The following is a 17,976-nucleotide window of genomic DNA, read 5'->3' on the forward strand; positions in this document are numbered from 1 at the left end:
ATTCCTTAAGGATAGGATCTAAGTACTTCAATTGTTTTTGCTGCTTACTGTATTACTATTTGATTAACAAAATAATCATCACTTTATTTAGGTATCATTGGCCAAACATTGTATTCATTAAGACAGAGGATCCAGATTTACCTGCCTTCTACTTTGATCCACTCATCAACCCCATATCTCACAGACACACAAGCAAGGTAAATAAGATCTTTCCGTGTAGATACACTTTTAGTAGATCAGTACTCATTTTTCCTCACTTCTTGGTTGGGTGTGCTAGTGCATACATGTTCTTTACAGACATAAATGCTACCTGAATTTTCATGTAGCAGTATTTTGTATCCTAGTTAGTACAATTCAAAAGTACAAACAATTATCACAATAAAGTGAATAGGTGAAAAGTATCTAAACGGACATGGAAAAGAAAAACATTTGTACACCTAAATTGGATAGAAGCTGATTCCAGTATGTTCTTGATTTATCCAGTTTGAATTATTTTATCTATTTTAACAATGTTTAAAGAGGCAAACTTTTCTAAAATTAAAATATTTTTTCAAAAATCTTAAATTAAATACTACTTTCAGGGCACAGATCCGTTACCAGATGATGATGAGGAGTTTGAATTGCCGGAGTATGTTCAACCTTTCATGCATGACACTCCACTATACACAGACAACACAGCAAATGGAATTGCCCTGCTCTGGGCTCCGAGACCCTTCAACACAAGGTCAGGCCGTACAAGGAGAGCTATAGATGTGCCATTGGTGAAGTCGTGGTACAGGGAGCATCCGCCATCGGGCATGCCAGTGAAAGTTCGTGTCTCATACCAGAAACTTCTCAAGTATTATGTCCTGAATGCCCTCAAACATAGACCACCAAAATCACAGAAAAAGAGGTATGGATGTAACGTCTCTTCAAAATTGAATGAGAAACTTTCAGACAGTAATCCATTATAATATTAGTTTTCTTTTAAAAAAACAGATTTGTAATCTATTAATTTTTAGTAGAGCTAGATATTTACTTATATTTTTGTTGAAAGAAAAGATATTTTTCTATTATTGCCTGAAAGTGAAAGACTCAGTCTTCAGGTTAGCTGAGTAGATAGAACACAAGACTATAAATCAATAGTTTGCAAGTTTGATCCTGTTTTGTGTATGTTCTCCATGATAATATAACATGCAACTGTGTCTGAAGTTCTTTGTCCTCCATGTCCAAGTTACAGAGAACAAGTTGATAACCGGTACAGAATATAGAAAATATGCTTTGGTTTATAGATACAGGATAACAGCTGAAAGATAAAACTTGAATGCTTTAACCTTTACTCTTTACTGTGTACAGGTATCTGTTCAGGTCATTCAAAGCAACAAAGTTTTTCCAGACAACACAGTTAGACTGGGTGGAGGTTGGTCTGCAGGTGTGTCGCCAAGGTTACAACATGTTGAACCTTCTCATTCATCGTAAAAATCTCAACTACCTCCATCTGGATTATAACTTTAATTTGAAGCCTGTAAAGACATTGACAACCAAGGAACGTAAGAAATCTAGGTTCGGAAATGCTTTCCATCTGTGTCGTGAGGTGCTTAGATTGACCAAATTGGTGGTGGACAGTTTTGTGCAGTATAGATTGGGAAATGTTGATGCTTTTCAGGTAGGTTTTTGAAGTATAGAAAGAAATTACACTTCATCAAAAAAAAAAATATTGTAACTTGCAAAAAGGTTTTATGTGTTTAAATTCTGTTTGTCATAAAGTAAATTATAGGAAATAATAAAAGAAAAAAATTAATTTACTGTTTGCATTCTTTTAAATGTAAATAGCTCTTCGTTATATTTGTTAAACTGAAAATCCTTAATGAATATTCATTAAATGCAGGTTTTACTGGACTGGAAGTAACTAAGTTAAAAAAATTAAACAAAAGATAGATCTATTTCACATTGACTTCTATGATATTGTATTTTCTTTGCAGATATTTGACAATTTACTTTAAGATTAATAAGAAAATATCTAGTTACACATAGCATGTTTATTATATATATTACAGCTGGCGGATGGTTTACAGTATGTGTTTGCCCATGTTGGACAGCTGACTGGCATGTACAGATATAAATACAAGTTGATGAGACAGATCAGAATGTGTAAAGATCTTAAACATGTGATTTACTACAGATTCAACACAGTATGTATACAGTTGTTCTTCACTTTGTTAAATGATTTAATTGCATTGCATTGCAAATTAAGATAAATTAAGTCATATTCGCTCAATTTTAAATACAGCAGTTGTCTTCGACACCTTTCGTACCTCTTGATATATTCTCAGATGGTCACATGAAAGTTTGTCAGAAGATTGTAGAGAACATGTTAGTACTGACACAGAATCCAGAAACACCGGTTAGGTTAACGGCTATACCCAAAATAGTGTGTTTCTATATTAAAGTTACTGTATTTTAAATCTGGATAAATTCAGACACTGTTGAATTCTGATTGAAATACTTTAACATGTTTTTAGAATTGTTGCCTTGGATATATTTCAGAAAAATAAGTGCAGTATTGTATGTGTTTCAGGGTCCAGTTGGTAAAGGTCCAGGATGTGGTATCTGGGCCCCAGGCTGGCGTGTATGGCTGTTCTTTATGCGAGGGATCACACCCCTACTGGAAAGATGGCTGGGTAACTTGCTGTCTAGGCAGTTCGAAGGTCGTCACTCTAAAGGCGTGGCAAAGACAGTAACCAAACAGCGTGTGGAGTCGCACTACGACCTGGAATTGAGAGCAGCAGTGAGTGTTGTATTTCATTTGAGGAAATTTTTATAATGTATTTTGGAGAAAAAGTACTGATTAATAGTACTAAAATTACAAGAACCATGGCTCATAAACAATTGGAATAGATTATTATCCTTAAAACAAAACGTTTCTTTGAATTTGTAAAACTTATCAATGTAGCTTCTTTGAGAACTGTCAGTCTCCTAAAATATTGAAGTTTGGACTGGAAAGGTAAGTGCTACCTAGTAACTCTTTATTGGGAACTTTTTGCTACTAATCCTTATTTTGTTATAAGTCAGTGGCAAGGCAGATCAGGGGATTAGAGTGAAAGGGTTCTGTGTGCACTTGCTCTATTCTTTTGAAATGTTCTCTGCCACAGGAAGGTAAAAGTTCTCTGATGACATTCTGCTTTTCTGTAGCTAGTTACATGTGTGTGAAATTGTCAGTTACTTGAGTCTTTGCGGTGGCTGTAGGTTAGTAGTTAAGCTGACTTCCTATCTGTGCTCCATTTATGTAGATCTCTTTCATTATGCCTAGAGCTTGAAGGTTGTTGTATGAGTCTTAGTATGACATACAGTTATGCTGATGTGATGTTAAACCCAACAAAGAACAGTACAAACTAGTCTTCAGAATGTCTGTTGTAAGCTACCACGATTCCTTTCTTTAGCTGAAACTTCTTGAAATATGTCAGTAATTTGGTTCTTCTGTGTTACAGGTGATGCATGATATTCTGGACATGATGCCAGAAGGTATCAAACAGAACAAGGCGAGAACTATTCTGCAACATCTGAGTGAGGCATGGAGATGCTGGAAGGCAAACATTCCATGGAAGGTACTTAGTAGCTGTATTGTTTGCAGCAGTATTTTAAGCTCTCTTACATTTATTCGTCATTTGTTTACTCTCTATAAAGAAAATGACTTAACAAGGCATGGTAAAATTTTATCTCATTTAATGTATACCATAAGTCATTAAAATTGTCGGAATTAAACATTAAAATGAAACTATTATTCTCTTAGCTTCCTTTAAATTTTCCCCTTCTTGAATTGATATAGCTGAAGTTTTACATGTAACAGTAAACAGACTTGTATTTATGCTGCCATTGGGCATGACGGAGTAAAAGTCCTTCTTGAGTGAAGGGTGAAATGGTGTTATCATCTAGGTCATGGGAATGACTTGACCATCTGAATATTAAAATTACTGTGATATGTTGTTCATATACAGGTACCAGGATTACCTATTCCTATAGAGAACATGATTCTACGTTATGTGAAGGCAAAGGCTGATTGGTGGACAAATACGGCACACTACAACAGGGAGAGAATCAGGAGAGGGGCCACAGTATGTATATCTAAGCACTTGTATTCTGAGGGTTAGGGAAACTTCGTACATGGTGCATTTGTTCTATGGGGTTTTGGAAAGTCTTTTCTTTGAAAATTTCAGTGTTTCAGTGATAAAGCTCCTTCATATAGGTTAGTAAGTCTTATATGAGTTATAGTATAGAGACATATCTTATAAATATTTTTTAAAGTGACTGTGTTGTTAAACTTTTTATGTTTAATTTCTTCAAGCTTTTCATTTGATAGTCAGTTTTCCTTCATTCTCTTTATACAATATACTAAGTAGCACCAGTAAAGATAGACTTTAACTATTTGAGTGAGAGGTACAAAAATATTTGAGAAAAGGAAGTGTATTAAGTTTTGGAGGAAACAGGATTAGACTGGTTAATGATGCTGTTGTAAAAGGTCTGATATATACCATGTGACTGGTCGCCACTCCCCACTACCTTAAATATCATCATTTATCATCATCATCTTCATGCTCATTCATTTATCATTATCATCAACATCATCATGTTATTGTACTAATTGGGACCAGCTTGTTAGAGAGAGCAGGTTGGAAAGTTACAGTACATAGATTCTTAGTGGCCATCTTTTAGCAAGTTAAAAAAGAATGAACTTAACTTGTTAGTCATTGGTCGAACAGGGAAGCTTGGCAGACTGGGCACACTGGTGTATCAAAATGATCATAGCCTAATACTGAAACCAGTTTGAATATTGAAAAGTTTGAAAATATTGCAAAAATCTTATGTTTATCCCTTTTATACCTTCTGATTTTTGCATCCACGAGCAATATAGAAGATGATGTATTTTTGGCTATTGTAAAATCATTTGATTTCATGGGCATGAAATTTCGTGGCTTTGGTCAAAACGGTATTTTCGTGGGGATATGAATTCGTGGATTTCAATTTTTGAATATAAAATGAATGGGAATTCTACTTGTTCATTGGGATTAAATTTTGTGGATTGACTCAACCATGAAATCCACGAAAATTAGTCCCCCACGAATATTAATGATTTCACAGTATATTGTGTACATAAAAGTGAATACAAGATATGTTTTATGGATATCCCTTCCATCAGTTCTTTGTCAGAATCGTTGTATGTATCTTGAATGTATGAATGGAAATGTTATGGTACTTTTGTAACTTACAGGTAGACAAGACAGTGTGTAAAAAGAATCTTGGAAGACTGACCCGTTTGTATCTGAAGGCGGAACAGGAAAGACAACACAACTATCTGAAGGTATGTTGTTTGTTACTTGTGCAATTTTATATTATTCACAGTGTATTTTAGCCCACCATCATCAGATGGTGGGCTGTTCAAATAACTCTGCGTCCGTGGTCCGTCCGTTAACAATTTCTTGTTATCACATCTCCTCAGAAACTACTGACCAAACATACTTTGACCAAACTTTGTCAGAATGATGTATTGGTACCCTAGTTGTGTCTCCCTGAAAATCAGACTGGTTCAACAATTTTTTAATGAGTTATGGCCCATTGTTTATTTTGATTTCTAATATAATTTTATATCTAGTGGCCCTCCAAGTAGTTAATTGGTTTTTTATGGTTTTTTATGGCCTTACCTGTAGAAGGGTCATAAAGTCTGCAGACACTAATGAGATAAAGTTGTTCAAGTTGTTCATTATTTTCCTATTACACCTCTGCAGTGAATGGACTACCCTAGCAGATTGATGATTAACTTGTTTAGTAATCAAACTTTGGCTTTAATTGTTAGTTACAATATAAATATTTATATGTGCATTCGTTTCCATGATAAGAAAAAAATAATAATTGAATATAACTCATTAATGGTGCCTCTTGTTTAGAGTATAGGTTTAATTATTAGTTATAGTATAAGGATTTTGAGCTAGTCTTGAAATATGGAACGTTCAAAAATGACTCTATGGTGGGCACCAAGATCACTCTGTGATCTATTGTTTATTGTTATAGTGTACTTGAAAATTCTTGTCAGGTTAACAAAATTTGTGTTTAAGATTTGCCATTAGTCAAATGCCTTAATATGACTAAATATTATTTTTCCCTTTAAATAACCACTGACAGGACCTTAATTGAAATAATGTTTATTTTCAAATGCTAAAACTGCCTTAGACCCATTTTGTCCCATAATAAGCTAGTGTGGAAAATGAGCTATCAGTTCTCTACCAAAAATCAAAAGAAGCAGCAGGTAAAAAATATTTAAATGTACGGTGTAATGATGTTCATCTTTCGGGTCAGATTAAATAATGCTGACAAATCTCACTGAACACCTACATGCAGTAAAAAATTTGTCTTAGAATAATACATTATACAAATATAAATTTTAAAAACACTTAATAACTTAGTTGAAAATCGAAGGGTAAATTCTGTGATTTTAGCATGGTCTTTACATTATGTCAGAAGATAGGGCCATAATTGAAATGATGTTTATTTTCAAAAGTTAAAATTGCCTGTGACCCATTTTACCCCATAATAAGCTGGTATGGAAAGTAAACTATGAGATCCTTAGGTGTAGTGTAAAAAAAATTGTTTGTTTCTGGTATCCCGACCTACCTTAAATTTTTGGCCCGACCCTAAATGTTTTCATGGCCTTGGAGACTATTTTTACAACTTTTTAACAAAAAGTTGCAAAACTGCACTTTTTATGCTTTAAACATGGTCAGTGATGTTAGAAATCAACTTACTAATGCTCTAAAGGCATAACCTCCTTATTTGTATTGATGTTTTGACACGAAAATAATTTCCAAAAAGTCTCACTTAATTAAAAAAAAATCCAAAAATTCCAACCTACATACCCTAATTTTTTTAGCATGTTACTGGAAATAAAATTTTTTTTTAGGCCTTAAGCATAAGTTAAGAGGCAGCAGGTAAAAAATATTTAAATGTACTGGTTGGGAACTAGTTTCCGGACAGGACCAGTTTCCGGACACATGTAATATCCGCTTTATTTCTTTGTTATTTGTGTAATTGTTTTATCTAGATCATTTAGATGTTTGTTCTTCATGTCTACAACAAACCACTATTTTATTAGGCTGTATATGTTTGGGTATTTGATGATAACTCATCTGCGTTTACAAAACAACTTTCTGTCTTAACGGGGCATGAAGATAGCATTGCGCATGCGCAGTAGTTCACACATGCCGAGGTATCAAGTGGGGAAGAAATAATCAAACTACATAATGATTGTTTGCTGATAACATGTTCTACTTTTAATTTCACGCTAAAGGTTACGTAAGATGCAGGGCTGTCGATTTTTGCACTAATTTTATTCTATATCTATTGGAACTATCAAGAATTCGTATAAGACGAAATCTAATTTTTTATAGTCAACCTCGGTTCGCTTTCGTAGCTGCTATTGAACGTCGGGTTATGTTTCATGTGCAATTTTGACGAGATGAATGATAAAGAAATGTGTAGAAATAGTTTTATTACTTATTTTGATATCAAATTAAAAACAAAACACAGTCAAAATATTTGTCCGGATACTGGTTTACCTGACGGTAAAAATAACTTATTTTAGTGATCCCATTTGAGGCCCCATGGAACCCATATTTTATGTCACAACGCGATGCTGATTACAACATCGGACTTGGAAGGAGCTGAAGTTTGTGCAGTGTGGGTTTCATTTATGTCAAATACTTTTTTAGGGAATAATGGATCCGAAATATGAAAATGTGTCCGGAAAATGGTTCCCAACCAGTATGGTGTAATGATGTTCATCTTTCGGGTCAGATTAAATAATGCTGACAAATCTTACTGAACACCTACATGCAGTAATATATCTGTCTTAGAATAATACATTATACAAAATTAATATAAGTTTTAAAAACACTTAATAACTTAGTCGAAAATTGAAGGGTAAATTCTGTGATTTTAGCATGGTCCTTACATTATGTCAGAAGATAGGGCCATAATTGAAATGATGTTTATTTTCAAAAACTAAAATTGCCTGTGACCCATTTTACCCCATAATAAACTGGTATGGAAAGTAAACTATGAGATCCTTAGGCATAAAAAAAATTGTTTGTTTCTGGTATCCCGACCTACCTTAAATTTTTGACCCGACCCTAAATGTTTTCATGGCCTTGGAGAATATTTTTACAACTTTTAACAAAAAGTTGCAAAACTGCACTTTTTATGCTTTAAACATGGTCAGTGATGTTAGAAATCAACTTACTAATGCTGTAATTGCATAACCCCCTTATTTGTATTCATGTTTTGACACAAAAATAATTTCCGAAAAGTCTCGTTTAATAAAAAAAATCCAAAAAAAAAAAAAAATTCCGACCTACCTACCCTTTAGCATGTTACCGGAAACAAAGAATATTTTTTAGGCCTTATCATAAATTAAGAGGCTGCAGGTAAAGAATATTTAAATGTACGGTGTAATGATGTTCATCTTTCGGGTCAGATTAAATAATGCTGACAAATCTCACTGAACACCTACATGTAGTAAAAAATCTGTCTTAGAATAATACATTATACAAATATAAATTTTAAAAACACTTAATAACTTAGTCGAAAATTCAAGAGAAAATTCTGTGATTTTAGGATGGTCCTTACATTACGCCAGAAGAGGGTGTGGCTATATACACAACCACTGTCCATTGGCTGGAGAGTAGACGATTCTCACCAATCCCTTTCCCTCCGCTGTCATACAAACATGACACGAAACTTCTCATCCTGGCTCTCGAGAGGCTGAAAGAAGCATACAGTGTAAAGAGCAGGTAAATATTTAGGGAAAGTTTTGTGACTTTTTCTTGGTAGATCTTTATATACAAGGTAAAATTGTGTACCGCCTCCGTAGCCTAGTGGTAGAGCGCCTAATTTGAGTGTGGAAGGCCGTGGGTTCAATCCCTGCTTGCGTCTATCAAAGATGTAAAAAATGGTACTAGTAGCTTCCTTGCTTGGTGCTTAACATTAAGAGGATAGTGCTAGAACTGGTCAGTCCGGTGTCAGTAAAATGTGACTGGGTGGGGTATCATGTAACGTGTCTATGCCATGATATTCCAGTAAGGCAGCACTATAAAGTCGGGCATTTTGCTCACTGCTACAAGTAGACACTGTCGTTTATATGACAGAGGCATATAATAAAAGGGTCATTACATCAGTAGCTAGATCTGGGATTTTGTATTCAGCTCTCGTGGATTTTGCAAGGATGGATCACACTCTGCGTGTGTGTGCCTTGTGAGATCCTATCTGGCAAAATCCACTTATCCACTCGAGCCGAATACAACATCTCAGATCAAGCTACAATTATAATAACCCTATTTTACTGCCTTTATGTCATTTCTGTCCAAACATAGTTGACACAGAACAAGCTCTGCTTTTAATTGCTAAAATTACACTGGTAGAACTTTAAATGGAAGACTAAAGTCTAGTTTAAGAAGGCTGTAGAGTTGTGTACTTGGGTAAGAAAAGTATCATGATACTGAGCCAAAAGTCCCGATACACTGCAGTACAAATGTAAGTCAAGCTATCCAACTCACAGACTATTTGGAATATTAGGATATCATGTTCAGATTGTTTAAGGTATTAGATCACTAATAGTAATGTTTTCAAAATGGCCTTTGCTTGGTATATTCTTAAAGGTAACCGTGTTTTGCACTATTTTGCAATTTTTAAACAACTTTTATCTTGCCGTTTATTATAAATTTTGTATAACTTTCGGTATCTCCTCAAGCTCAAGTAGAGACAAATTTCAAAGTGATAGCCACTATCCAAAACATTTGCAGAGAACTCTTTTTACCATTAATTTTAATAAAAGAAACATCAAACTATTGGTAAACAATTATAAAACACAAAATGAAAATGTCAATGTCATTTTTTCTATGGTGCCTCAAGTAAACGGATTTAATGAGACAGAATTCATACTTCGACATTGAAAAAATAAGGTCGAATGCTGTGTTTCTCTTTTGAATTTTGCTTACTCCATTTAAAAATAACCTTAGTGCAGACATAAAACCTACCTAAATTTCTTCCACAATATATAATCGAAGAGTGAAAGTAAAATAGAGAACTTTCACCGCGTGTAACTCAATATTTTTAAAATGTGTAACTCTACCCCTTCTGTTTAAGTAGTAAATTCACTTTGAACACCAAGAAATCACTTATAAGATTCATCTTTTTCCATTTTTTTACAAGAAGTAAATAATAAGTCTTGAAAGAAGTAAAAACTTAATAGAAAAAAAGGAAAATAAGGGGGAAAAAATTGGTCCCAGTAGGGCTTGAACCTACGCCCCCCTAAGAATTGCAGTAAAAGTAGGTTTATGGTAGGAATTGAATACTCTTCAAAAAGGAGGTTCTCTATAAGTGATCTAATACCTTAATGATACTAAGATGTGATGTTATATTGCAGATTAAACCAGTCACAGAGAGAAGAGTTGGGTCTGATAGAACAGGCATATGACAATCCTCACGAGGCCTTGTCCAGAATCAAACGTCATCTGCTTACACAGAGAGCTTTCAAAGAGGTTAGTGCATAACTATGTTGTAACAAGTTGTCACCCAAAACTGTTTTATGAAGAACAAATTATTAGATGTTTATATTACTTGTGAGTAAAATTAGAATAATTTTATTATTTTTGTACTTGCATATAGTTAGTTGATTAGCGTCATGTCAACCACCGGACTGCCTGTCTAAATATCACCATTTATTACTAAGAGTAATATTGGATATGAGAAATGAACCTTTAATTTACAAATTTGCGATTTATTGACAAAATACAGATGGCAAGAGCATTTTCTGCCAATCTGCGTTGCTGTTAAACTTTGAAGAAAAATGTAATGTTTTTAGACTTGTATTGATGTTATACGCCTGTTGTTATTTGTAGACTGGTGTAGAATTTATACGCCTGTTTTATATTTAGACTGGTATAGAGTTTATGGATCTGTACAGTCACCTGATACCGGTGTTTGATGTGGAGCCACTAGAGAAGATCACAGACGCCTACCTGGACCAATACCTGTGGTATGAGGCAGACAAAAGACGGCTGTTCCCACCGTGGATCAAACCTGCAGATTTAGAACCACCACCTACGCTGGTGTACAAATGGTGTCAAGGTAATACAATGCCATACTATGGAATTGTCCAGAAAACTTGTGTTTCCCATGTTGTCAAGAACAAAGTTTGAAATGTGACAGAAGATTTAAAATTGTCATTAAATTATATGACAACTATCTCCTTCTGAAACTGACTGTTTTGTTCTGAAACTAAGGGTAAACAATGGAGTTGCTAATCCTGAAGTTCTGCAGCATAGTAATTACTTGATTTAAGATACAACAGTAATGAACAAAAGATAGTACAGAAACCAGACATACAGGATGATTGTTTGTCTTGCATACTTGTAATTCTCTATTGAATTGGCTGCCTTAAAATGCAACATAACAGTCATGTGCCCAGACTTTAGATTATTACTAAGCTGTTTTGGATTCTACAGATTTCATGCCAGATTCCACAGATTTCATGCTAGATTCCACAGATTCCATGCTAGATTCCACAGATTTCATGGTTGTTTCAGTCTGCAAAATTAAATCGCAATGAACAATAAAATTAGCTTCTGTTTTGTCTTCAAAATTTAAAAACCACAATTTCATATTCCCATGACATAGCAGTTTTACTTGAAAAAACGTAATTGAAAAAAGGATCTACCCGTATCAAGCTATTACTACAGTCTGCTTCATTGGCAGTCAAGATGACCCTCTATCTGATTTAAGACTTAACCTTCTATCTGATCTAAGATTTAACCTGAGTGCAGAATAGCTATGATATGTGAGGCTATGATATTAAAAGTGTTGCATATTGACATTTCCAGGTATCAACAACTTACAGGATGTTTGGGACACAGCGGAAGGTGAATGTAACGTGATGATGGAAACAAAGTTTGAGAAAATGTATGAGAAGATAGACTTGACCCTCCTTAACAGACTGTTACGTCTGATTGTGGACCACAATATTGCTGATTACATGACAGCCAAAAACAACGTTGTCATCAACTACAAGGTAGGGATATTGTTTTGTAATGTATATCTGTTAAGAACAGATCTGGCCAGTTTGGGTTTGATTTGGGCATTCATCAACTTAGTGCCTCTTACTTAGTATCACACATGCATTTCTGTATACAGAGATAAAAATAAAATCATTATATGAAATTGTGATGGCGCACCCCTGAAATAGCTCATCAGTGTTAGATATTGGGTTTTCCTACCATTATATTTCTATATTGTTTTTGGAATATTATAAAACCTTTTTCATTCTTTCATTTTGTGATCTATTAGGTATTTGTCAGTACAATCAAATAAAAGTTGCATATATATATTTGAGTGTGTTGGCAGATACTCAGAAATCTTGAAAACTAATGTGAGCTGCAGCTATTGACTCATTTGACATATTTTTCATGTTCACAATGGGAGATAAGGCATTTTATTTTTCATATTATAACATTAGTCTAACTCAGTTTCTTTTGTTGTGATAATCAGATAATCTGTTTTGACTTGCAGCATGATCCAGTTAAATGTTTAGAATTTAATATCATCTTTATATATATATTTTTGTAGGACATGAACCACACCAACTCCTATGGTATCATACGTGGGCTGCAGTTTGCTTCATTCATCACACAGTACTATGGATTGGTTATGGATTTACTGGTACTCGGTTTGATGCGTGCCTCTGAGATGGCTGGTCCCCCTCAGATGCCCAATGCCTTCCTGCAGTTCCAGGATGTAAACACAGAAGGAGCACATCCTATTAGACTCTACTCTAGATATGTTGATAGGATTCACATTTTCTTCAGGTAGGAGATGTAATAAGGATATTTTCTTGTTTATCATTACAAAGGTTTCTGTATGAAAGTTTTATCTGAAAGAAATTAATTACCTCTATACTCTCAAACTCAGTCACCTCTGTTTTGTATGGGAAACTTTGTTATTTGCGGAGTAGTATATGATCCAAATTTCATATTAAAAAACAGGAACAATTCATGTAATTACATAAAATTAACAAGTTTATGGGATATTAATTTAACAGTTCTATGCATTAAGTTTGAAATAGTACATGCTGTATAATTATACGTATAATTAAACACAGTATAAATGTGTACTGTCCCAAAAAAACGGCTGGTTTTTAACAACTGTTGTTGCATGACATTTAATTATGAAATTAGCTGTATATGTATAATTCATTCATTTAGTAAAGTTAAACACATATGAGGAGTATTTTATACATTTGAAGTAAATGTCTAAAGAAGAAGTATTGTTGTGAAAGACGACCATTGGAAATCTTTAATGAAGGATTTAGATTGAAAATCTGGTAGAAACTGATAACTTGATTTAAATTTCATGACTGCCGACATTCATAACAAAGTATAGTTTTATGACTAAAATAATGTTGAAAGAACTGATTAATAAATTTAGTTTCATGACTGCAATAGCAGTGAAGAATATTTTAAAAGAAGGTGATGTACTAAACAATTTAATTTGGTGAAATGCATTACTTTTGATATGCAAAGTAATGATTATGTCATAGTTGAAGTGTGACTTTCCAATTATCCCAGACAGATTCATGAATTTTCATTCATAATGCTTCAGTAGGATAGTATGATCTAATGAAAAATGTCATTTGATAATAATTATAGTGTGAACATTTTATGCTGTTTTCTTCAGGTTTTCAGCAGAAGAAGCTCGAGATTTGATCCAGCGTTACTTGACGGAACATCCTGACCCCAATAATGAGAACATTGTAGGATACAACAATAAGAAATGTTGGCCGAGAGATTCCAGAATGAGGCTTATGAAGCATGATGTCAATTTGTAAGTAAAAATAGTACCAGGTCGTTAACTCAAAATGTTGGGAATGTGCCAACGCTGGTAGAATTTGGAAAATGGTCTTAGAAATTGTCAGGATTGGGAAAAAAAATTAAACATAGCATGATATATAGAGGATAATTGTTGGTTTCGGTGTAATATCACGTTATAATTTCACCGAGTGGGCACCAAAAGTGATATTTTCACGAGTGGCACAGCCACGAGTGAAAATAACAACTTTTGGTGTTCACGAGTGAAATTACCGTGATATTACATCGATACCAACAATTTTTCTGTTTATTTTATGTCTAAAACTCTACTTTTGTTGTGTTTATTTCAATAAAATGTCGAAATTTGCGGGAAATTTTATCAGGAAGCATCGCAAAGATGACGTCATTTTAACGACGTCATCGTCATATTGTTTCCGGCTTTCAGTACGCTCGGTAAACTTTTTGACGTTAATCCGGGTATCAGATTTGATAATTTTCACTGAGTGGCCAGTGAGTTTATCAGGATATAATTCACCGTTATATTTCGATAAACCACCGAAAAACATAAAATAAAAAGATATCATTTCTTTTAGATATATTTGCTAGTGTGGGATGTATTTAATAATTGTTCAGCAGTATATTATAATTATTTTTTGTTGTAAAAATATTATAAAACAACAAAAAACTGTCCCGCCAGTTTAGCTCAGTAGGGAGAGCGTTGGTCTACGGATTGCTGTTGAAAAATGGCGTTAAACCCAAAACAAACAAAAAACTGTCAATCATAAATGGTAACAACGATTTAGAAACTTTTTTGTTTTCAAACTGCATGCTTTTATCAGAAATAGATTTATAGGGGAAAAAGTCCTGAATCCTAATGTTGATTTTCTTTGGCGAGACTTAAGACTTTGCAGATATTTTAAGAGAGGTGCACCTGTAACATGATTGTTGTTCTTGTTGATTTTGGACAGGATATATATAAAGGGGTATGTGATGAGTATTAACATGCTTGGCCAAGTTGGCCTTTTCTTGTATTAAAGGAGGCTTTGCGACTTGGGCAGAACCTCAGATTCCTAGCCGGAGGTTTTAGATTTAAATATAGTCAGGTGTTTACTTTGATCACAGTCTGCAGAATGCCTTATTACTGCACGTTTTTACATGGAATAATTTTGTGTTCCAAAAGTCGGGCAATATCACCACAGTGAAAGCCAGGCATATTTCTTGATGAAAATTTGATATTTGATTTATTTCAAGTTACGACATTTTGATTTTAACTGAGACATGGAACTCAAATTTGACTAATATCAATATAAACGGATATGAATGTTATAATTGCCCAAGACCGAAAACAAATAAAAAGGCTAAACGCTATAGCGGTGGTATAATAATCTATTATAAAGAGTCGCTGAACTGTAAAGTGGAACTTGTAAAAATTAATCGTAACGGAATCATATGGTTTAAGCTAGACTGTATTCAAGCAAACGAGGTTAAATCGATTTTCTTTTGTGTATGCTACATCCCGCCGGAGGATTCGCCGGTGTATCGAAACGTGCAATCTTGCCTCTATGAATATGACTTTTATGAGCAGTTAAGTGATGATATTACACATTACAGTTCAATAGGAAATGTTTACTTGACTGGGGACTTTAACTCTAGGACAGGCGAATTACAAGACTTTATAGATGATTTACGCTTAGACAGATTCTTGGGCATCCCATCTACCGATAATATTGATTTACCGCTTAGAAAATCTCAAGATAAGAAAGTTAATGCCTACGGTCATAAGTTAATATCATTATGTAAGGACAACGAGCTGGTTATTGCGAACGGTCGCCTAGAGCAAGGGCAACACACTTATCATTGTTTGAATAGAAATAGATCAGGGGCGAGTGTAGTAGATTATTTGATTACAGACTACAAAAACTTTGAGTATATTTCTGATATGAGTGTGTTACAGCTAACTGAATTCTCGGACCACTGTCCTATATCTTATAAAATAATGTGCCAAAACATTACCCACAATATTAGAAGTGGAGCAAGGTATGAAAAACTTTTTTGGGACTCGGACAAATCAAGTGATTTATTGCACGTTCTTGAAAGTAAGAGGGAGCTTTTCCGTGATATAACGCAAGATATTGTAAACAGTCGCGGTATCATTGATGATAAAATATCAAGTTTTATAGATGCTATGTACAACTGCTCTTTTCAAGTTTTTGGTAAAACAGTAAACACTAAGAAAACAAAAAGAAAACAAAAATCTGAATGGTTTAATAATGATTGTAGAGTAGCCAAAACTAGATTCCTAGAAAATAGAAGAAAGATGAAAAGTAATACGAACGAAGAAAATAAGTTATCATTTTTAGAGAGCAGAAAGCATTACTGTTCAATTAAACGTAAAGCTAAGAGTGCCTTTTTCGCTCGGGAGAGGCGTAATATAGCATTATTAAGTAAAAAATCACCAAAACACTTTTGGAAAAAAGTGAACAAGTACAGGAATGGCACCAAGTCGGGAACACCGGATATAGATGCCTCTTCTTTTGCCAATTATTTTTCTGAAATTCTCAATAATCCAGCAGAATGTCACTTTATACCTGGTAATAACGACAGCGTGTATGAAAACCAAACTTTAAATGTGGATTTCCTAGATCGGCCTTTTGATGAGGCTGAAATAAATAAAACACTGTCTTCTCTCAATAGGAATAAAGCACCCGGATGTGACAGGATTGTATCTGACTTTTTCATTGATTCAAAAGCATTCATTTCCCCTTTTCTAGTGGATATTTTCAATAAGATTTATCAAGATGGTGTGTATCCATTATGTTGGACTAAGGGTATAATTGTTCCCATACATAAGAAGGGAGATAAATCGGACCCTTCAAATTATAGGGGAATTTCTCTAATTAGCACAATGGCAAAGATATTTTCTCTTGCTTTAAGAAATAGACTAAATAAATGGTGTGAAGATGAAAATGTTTTTACGGATATTCAGTACGGCTTTAGAAGTAATAGGAGTACTGCTGACTGTATATTTATTTTGCATAGTATCATTCAAAAAGTGATTAATAACGGAAATACCCTATATTGTGCGTTTGTAGACTATGAAAAAGCCTTCGACACTATTGTTAGAGAAGCTCTATGGTACAAACTATTAGAAACTGGAGTCAGTTCTAGAATGGTCACAATGCTTAAGGCTATTTACAAGCAAGTATCCGCATGTGTTAAGGTCTCTTCTGACATTTCTGAATTTTTCAATGTGTCCATAGGCTTAAAACAAGGGGAGCCACTCTCGCCGATCTTGTTTTTACTCTTTGTGAATGATGTAACAGTAAATATTGATTTTGATTCATTGACTGAGAGTGACCTTAATCAGTTATGCATTTATATGTTATTATTTGCCGATGACATGGTAATATTTACAACAGATTATAATAGCCTCCAAGCACAGTTAGATAGTTTGTACGCTTACTCAATTAAATGGGGATTAAAGATTAACATAAAAAAAAACGAAAATCTGTATTTTTAGGAAAAGAAGGCAAAACTTGAATTTTCAATGGTATATCAATGATCAACAGTTAGAAATTGTTGACTCTTTTTGTTATTTAGGAGTAAAATTCTATTGTAATGGTTCAATGACAGAAGCGATGAAAGCTTTATCTGACCAAGCTTCTAAAGCTGTAAATAGTTTATATTCTATTTTTTCGAGAGTAAAATTTGATGTAAAAACCAAAATGATGCTATTTGACCGAATGGTGGCACCGATATTGCTTTACGGAGCTGAAGTTTGGGGTCCTTATAATACAAATATTATGGATCGGGTACAAATCAAGTTCTACAAAAGAATACTGGGTGTAAAACCTCAAACTCCAAATATAGCAGTATATGGAGAACTTGGGGCATATCCAATGTCTATTGTATGCAGAGAAAGAGTCCTTAAATATTGGCATAAAATAATGTTAGAACCAGATTCCATCATGTATAATGTATACAAAACACAATGCAGTGACATGAATCGGCCTAACTGTAAATCATGGGCCAGATATGTACACACACAATTAGACAGCCTAAGATACAGCTATATATTCAATGGTTTTGATCG

At 34.1% G+C, this 17,976-nt stretch overlaps 1 protein-coding gene across 1 annotated transcript in view; it reads left to right on the top strand.

Annotated features, from left to right (window-relative positions):
* The window catches only part of LOC128547464 (pre-mRNA-processing-splicing factor 8), a 53,017-nt gene that overhangs the window by 14,990 nt on the left and 20,051 nt on the right, over window positions 1-17,976 (top strand). The window contains exons 8-21 of the mRNA XM_053520375.1: window positions 92-197; window positions 582-892; window positions 1,336-1,645; window positions 2,037-2,171; window positions 2,558-2,767; window positions 3,468-3,584; window positions 3,975-4,091; window positions 5,246-5,335; window positions 8,641-8,816; window positions 10,448-10,562; window positions 10,959-11,151; window positions 11,904-12,091; window positions 12,646-12,884; window positions 13,753-13,899. Of these exons, the coding sequence (XP_053376350.1) occupies window positions 92-197; window positions 582-892; window positions 1,336-1,645; window positions 2,037-2,171; window positions 2,558-2,767; window positions 3,468-3,584; window positions 3,975-4,091; window positions 5,246-5,335; window positions 8,641-8,816; window positions 10,448-10,562; window positions 10,959-11,151; window positions 11,904-12,091; window positions 12,646-12,884; window positions 13,753-13,899 (2,454 nt within the window). The remainder of the gene's footprint in view (window positions 1-91; window positions 198-581; window positions 893-1,335; window positions 1,646-2,036; window positions 2,172-2,557; window positions 2,768-3,467; window positions 3,585-3,974; window positions 4,092-5,245; window positions 5,336-8,640; window positions 8,817-10,447; window positions 10,563-10,958; window positions 11,152-11,903; window positions 12,092-12,645; window positions 12,885-13,752; window positions 13,900-17,976) is intronic.

This window comes from Mercenaria mercenaria, chromosome 12, assembly GCF_021730395.1.
Source record: "Mercenaria mercenaria strain notata chromosome 12, MADL_Memer_1, whole genome shotgun sequence".
Lineage (NCBI taxonomy): Eukaryota > Metazoa > Mollusca > Bivalvia > Venerida > Veneridae > Mercenaria > Mercenaria mercenaria.